The sequence below is a fragment of the Ursus arctos genome, unplaced genomic scaffold (genome assembly GCF_023065955.2).
Source record: "Ursus arctos isolate Adak ecotype North America unplaced genomic scaffold, UrsArc2.0 scaffold_14, whole genome shotgun sequence".
In the NCBI taxonomy this organism is placed as follows: Eukaryota; Metazoa; Chordata; class Mammalia; order Carnivora; family Ursidae; genus Ursus; species Ursus arctos.
The window spans coordinates 62,973,269-62,979,793 of NW_026622808.1; the positions used below are offsets into that span (position 1 = coordinate 62,973,269).

Genomic DNA, 6,525 nt, shown 5'->3' on the forward strand with positions numbered 1-6,525 from the left:
AGAATTGCTTTTCTTTTGTTACTGCTCAGTTCAAACATCATCATATATCCTTAAACCTTACTACTCATTTGTTATTTCACTTTGCTCTGTGTTTTTGTTTTTTTTTTTTCCATTTCCCTTAGAATATTAGTGTCTTTGTTACTGGTTTCTAAGAGATCATTTATAACTAAGGATGTAGTTTTTTGTACATCCTTTTTTTTTTTTTGTAGTTTTTGTAATTACTTTTGTAGTTTTTGTAGTTACTTTTTGGTTGTACAGAAGTTGCATATTGAAATATAATAATTTTCTGCTTTAAAAAAATATATGCCTAAGAGGAAGGCAGCAGAAAATATCATCTAAAATCTTCAAGATAGAGGAGCTAAAGGCGAGATATAATTATGTGTACTCACATTTGGTGTTTAAATTAACACTACCTTACGTAAAAATCACATTTTTACTAACTCACAGAGGCAATGCATACTTACAGTTATGTGAACACTGAGGAATCATCACTGCAATGTTGAAATATTCAAAGCAAATCCCACAGCGCAGCAAATCATCTATTGCCTGAAATGCAAAAATACATATATACCTATCAGAAAAACACGAAGACTGGAATGTCTGCCACAGAACTCTTTCTCCATCTCCTAAAAAAAACAATTTAAGAATACTCTTTGGTCAAATATACAAACTCAAAATTAACTCCACATAAACTGAAAGGAATCTTGACAAATTAAGAAAAACCTTCCCCATATGACTTACACATTCAAATGTCAGGTTACCGAAAAAGCTTTTGATAAAGTTGACATTGTACAGATTCCTGGTCCATATTGTCAACCCTCTACAAAAGGGCTGCTGCATTCCTGTTCCATTTCCCGTGTGTTTCCAGCTCTTACTCCAAGCTTCTTCCTCTTCAGGCCCCATTTCCCGACTCACAGCCACTGTTGGGTGAAAGGTACCCATAACCATTCACCACACGGGTTAAGAACAAAATCAGAGAATACTAAAGCAAAACATTAGAAAGTATCTAGTTAAAACCCTTACTTCACAAATGAGGAAGCACACACAAATACTGGGCATGAGTCAAGCCAGGACTAAACTTCCTGTCTCCCTGCTGGCAGTCAGTCCAGTGCTTTCTGCACAGTACCACATGTTAGTTACTACATGGTGGAGCCAACTGAGGAAACCCTGGAAAGAGCTAGAGCCAGTGGCGGCAGAAGAAGGTAAAGATGTGGTCAATCTGGGAAGTCAGTCAGATGTGTGTCAGCCTGGAATGCAATCCCAATAGGAAAGGATCTATTCTCACAACGCAAAATCTTCTAAATTGTTTAAAATAAAATGTTATTCCATTCAATAAGAATACTGAGCAATTTTTAAAAGGGGGAAAAAAAAAAGAGGGAGCTCACTCATGTACCAATATGGAAAGACTGCCAAAATAAGGGAAAAAAGAAGTCAGGTAGGGCGCCACTCTGTCTCAAATAAATGAATAAAATCTTTAAAATGAAATTAAAAAAAAAAGAAGTAAGGTATGCTACTGTTTGTTAGAAAGAGAGGGCAGAATAAAAACATATTTTTACCTTGTATACGTATAAAGAAATTCTGAAAAGATAAACAATAAAGTCATAAATAATAGTAACAGGAGTCAGAAAACTGGATATAGGACAGATTGGGCAGGAGACTTTTATTTTTTGTTTCATATTTTTTTAACCATGAGTGTACTACCTAAATTTTAAAAATACAAACAAAAAAAGACTAATGTCTCTAACAGTCTATATAATGAAATATTACATAGCCATTTAAAAAAAACACACTTTCAAAGAATAATTAATGCCATGGGAAAATGTTGCTTTAATGGAAACTTAAAAAAAAAAAATCAGAGAACAAATCTACAACAATACATTACAATAGTACTATACAGTTTAATCTCCCTAACGATCTTACGACGTCTACAGCATCTATATTCCAGTTTTACAGATGAAGCCTACGGTGCTTATAAAGTGGATGAATCAAACCCAAGAAGCCAACTCCAAAGTGATCCCAAATTTTAAATGCATATACACATCCTACATGCACATTAAACAAAGAAAACATTAAACCATGGTTACCTCCAGATGGTTGGGTGATGGGAAACTTTCATTTTCTCCTATATCTTAATCTGAATTTTAATTTTTTCTACTATATACACATATTCCATTTATAATCTGTCAAAACCAAAAATTCCTGTTACCATAAAACCAGGGAAATAAACATGAAAATGCCAAAATCTTCCATTATTTTGGATGGCAAGCTACCATTGACACACAAAGCTAGAGGACTGTGTTGAACATCAGTTAAAAGCAAAGTCGGGACTGGAAGCCAGAGTCCTGGCATCCTCTACTGTGCCTTCTTCTATATAACCATCCTCTTCTGGAGGAGCGGTTCTGACACATACTAAGCAAGATCTGGGGAAGGTGACACCGTATCAGATGAGCTATAACATTGTTATACAAACTTCCAGTCATGCCATTTCAAAACCATAACATGCACTCCACGAAACAGAGAGCAGTCAAGTGGATGCTCTAGGACTTCTTCAACTTAGAAGAGGGGACAGTGGAAGGGGAGAGTAGGAAATGAGTGAAAAGACTTAATAACTAGAGGAAAGGTTCTTAAGTTTTTTGGGTCACAAGATCCCCTTAAACATATGAATAAAAACTATGAACTCTCTTCTCAGAAAAACACACACAAAAATCTTATAAATAATTCTGGATACAAAAGTCTTTCTATGGATCCTAGGATAGCAACCATGGGTTTGCAATCAGATTTTTATTCAGTATAAAAAGAATTTCAAACAGAACTACTTCCGGGAGCAGATAATTCCTTGTCCCTGGGAAAAATTCAAGCAAAACCTAGATGAGAAATTGACTAATACATTATAAAGGGATTAAAATACATAGATCAATGGAACAGGATAGAGAGCCCACAAATAAACCTATAGACTCAATCCACAACAAAGGAGGCAAGAATATACAAAGGGGAAAGGACAGTGTTTTCAACAAATGGTGTTGGGAAAACTGGACACCTACATGCAAAAGAATGAAACTGGACCACTTTCTTATACCATACACAAAATAAATTCAAAATAGATTAAAGACTTAAATGTGAGCCCTGAAACCATAAAATTACTAAAAGGAAAAATAGGCAGTAACCTCTTGGACATCACCTGAGCAATATATTTATAGCTATGTCTCCTCAGGCAAGGGAAACAAAAGCAAACATCAACCATTGGGACTACACCAAAATAAAAGGTTTTGGACAGCAAAAGAAACCACCAACAAAACAAAAAAGCAACCCAGTGACTGGGAGATGTTTGCAAACGATATATCCAATGAGGGGTTAAAGTATAAAATATAGAAAGAACTTACACAACTCAACACCAAAAAACCCCCAATAATCCCATTAAAAAATGGGCAGAGGACCTGAATAGACATTTTTCCAAAAAAGACATACAAATGGCCAACAGACACATGAAAAGATGTTCAATACCACTAATCATGAGGGAAACGCAAATTAAAACCACCATAAGATATCACCTTACACCAGTCTGAATGGGTATCAACAAAAAGACAAGAAATAAAGGTGTTGATGAGAATATGGAGAAAAGGGAGCTCTGTTACACTGTCTGTAGGAAGGTAAATTGGTGCAACCACTATGGAAAACACTATGGAGTTTCCTCAAAAAATTAAAAACAGAAATATTATATGATCCAGTAATTCCACTGCAAGGTATTTACCCAAAGAAAATGAAAACACTAATTTGAAAAGACATATGCACCCTGTGTTTATTGCAGCATTATTCACAATAGCCAAGATACGGAAACAACCCCTGTCCATGAATAGATGAATGCATAAAGATGTGGTGCATATATATACAATGTAATATTACTCAGCCATAAAAAAGAACACGATCTTGCCATTTGTGACAACATGGATAGATCTAGAGGGTATTATATACACTAAGTGAAATAAGCCTGACAGAAAGACAAATACCATATGATTTCACTTTTAGTGGAATCCAAAAAACAAAACAAATGAACAAACAAAAAACAGACTCTTAGATACAGAGAACTGGTGGTTGTTGGGAAGGTGGGGGGGGGGGCCAACAGGCAGAATAAAGAGTAGTAACAGGTACAAACAAAGACAAAATAAAATAAAATAAAATAAAGAACTATTAGAAAAATAGAAATGAAAATACTGGAGGGGGCTGGCTTTCCACCATGATTCTAATATGGACTCAATGAACTCCATTACTGAACACTCTCAAGTGCTGAACCCTACATTCAGTGCTGTGGGGAGACATCAAATCCGCAGAAGACGCGGAACCTGCTTCTAAAGAACTCTGGAAGTTGTGGTAATACGCTTAAATCTACAAAGCAAGAAGCTTTACAAGCTAAAAGCTTTTACTTCCTTTATCCAATTCAATCTTCACAATAACAAAAAGGGGGGGGAAGAAACAACACATGTTAAGTGCTAATGATTATAATAATAAAGACATTAACTGAATGCTTACTACCTTCCAGATACTTAGAATCTTCAACCAATTAGCAAATAATCTTTAAGCATGTACTATGTGCCAGACATTGTGTTAAGCACAGCGAATAAGCCAGATAGAATCCCTATCCACACACATCAGCTCATTTAACCAACCCTATAAACTGTTTATTTTTGTTTTATTTTGTTTGTTCATTTGTTTTGTTTTTTGGATTCCACTAAAAGTGAAATCATATGGTATTTGTCTTTCTGTCAGACTTATTGCAGATTCTTAGCTAGCACAGTAAAATGTCTTTGCTCTTCTTGATCAAGCACACGGGGCTCACCGCTGCTGTAAATGGAACTGGAATGCCTTGCCAAAAACAACCATGTTGTTTACGTGAAATAATACAATGAAATGAAAGGCTAGTGCTGAGCCTAAGCCCTGATCTCCGTGTTTAAAGGAGATGCACAACTGTTACGAGTTAGGACACGTCCGGGAGAAGTCAGGGCCAACCAGCACTAGGTAATTAGACGAAATGAAAGAATGTAAAGGAAATGGGAAATTCTCAACTAATGTACTGCGAGAGTTTCCACATGCTTGACAAATAGTAGGCCCTCAGAAAGGGTTAGTTGTCACTGTCGTTTTCACTGTTGAGAGTGGCTATTTTTTCGAGGTCATTGTTATTGTTGAGGCTGAACCCCTTAATACCCGGTTCCATAAGACGGCCAACCTAAGCTCACCACAAGGGACTGAGGCCTGACCCCGTCACTTTTCGGCAGGAGGAAACTGAGGCCCAAACCTACCAAGTCACTAATCGGCAGAGCAGAGCCGGGTACCTGGCCCAGCTCGCGTCTCCTCCTTTCTCCTTCTCACAGGGGCACTGGCCTCCCGCGGACACCCCGGTGCTCCCGACCTCCCCAGAGCACTCACCTTCATTACTGCCAGGCCTGGAGGCCACCGAGGCTCGACTAGGGAGTCCATGGCCTCTCCTAGGTAGGCTGGGGGGGTCCGGCACCCACTGGCCTCCCGCGCTCCACCGCTACTCGAAATTCCCCGCGCTACGGCGTTACGTCAACAGCCAGCGACGCGCCTGAGGAGCCTGCTAGGAGTTGTAGTACAAGGGCGGAGCGCGGCAAAGACGCTCTCACTGCGCACGCGCCAAGCTTCCCCTTCGCCTCTCAAGGCAGGTGACTGTTCAAAAGCCCACATCAGGTTTTGTAGCAGACCCTTGTTAAGTAAATGCCTGTTGGCTGTTAGGCAAAGACAGTCAGGAATCAAACCAAATCCAGACCTTGCCAAACCTTTCAAGGTCTAGGCTCATGCCTCCCCCTCACGCTGCCCTCCATGATTGCTATAGTGATCTGTCCCTGCTCTGAGTAGGGATTTTCATACCTATTATTTCATCTCACCCCATCACAACACTGAGAAGTAAATATTACCATTGTTAGTTTACACAAGAGGAGGCTTCCGCTCAAAAAAAGTGAATAGAGTTTCTTGGAGTCATACAGTGTCATTGCCCAAACTACAAATAAGGGCCCCTGGACTTTAGGAATTCTTTCTTTTCTCAAAATAAAATTCTAATTTAAAGTTGTTTTTTAAGTTTTTTTTTTCTGCAGGGATAACCCCCTTAACTCTGGCGGATAGCCTTTCAGATATTTCCAATGTAGATATACAGATACGGCTTTTCCCCCCACAAATATTATTATATTAAATGCACAGCTTTGTCAACTTGAGTTTTCTGTTTGTTTATTTAACCACACATCTTAAGACTTCTCCATATTAATAACGTACATATTTACCTCATTCTTTTTAATAGCCACATAGTCCATAACATAGATGTACCACAGTTTATTTACCTACCATACATTTAGGTTATTTCCAGTTTTTCACTATTGCAAAGAGTTGCAATGAACACAATACCTATATAAATATTGGCACACTTGGGCCAAGATATCTGGGGGATGATTTCCTACAAATGGAATTACTGGGTCAATTTGTAAAATTACGAGAGCACTATATGATTTTCCAAAGAGGCTG

General features: G+C 38.1%; 1 protein-coding gene across 2 annotated transcripts in view; it reads right to left on the minus strand.

The window, feature by feature from the left end:
- The window catches only part of RAD18 (RAD18 E3 ubiquitin protein ligase), a 115,006-nt gene extending 109,452 nt beyond the window's left edge, over positions 1-5,554 (minus strand). For both annotated transcript variants that reach the window (XM_026501277.4, XM_048227122.2), the window contains exons 1-2: positions 5,419-5,554; positions 465-546 (exon numbers count right to left, since the gene is read on the minus strand). In XM_026501277.4, coding sequence (XP_026357062.2) covers positions 465-546; positions 5,419-5,469 — 133 coding nt within the window. In that variant the 5' untranslated portion in view covers positions 5,470-5,554. The remainder of the gene's footprint in view (positions 1-464; positions 547-5,418) is intronic.
- Positions 5,555-6,525: the final 971 nt, after the last annotated feature.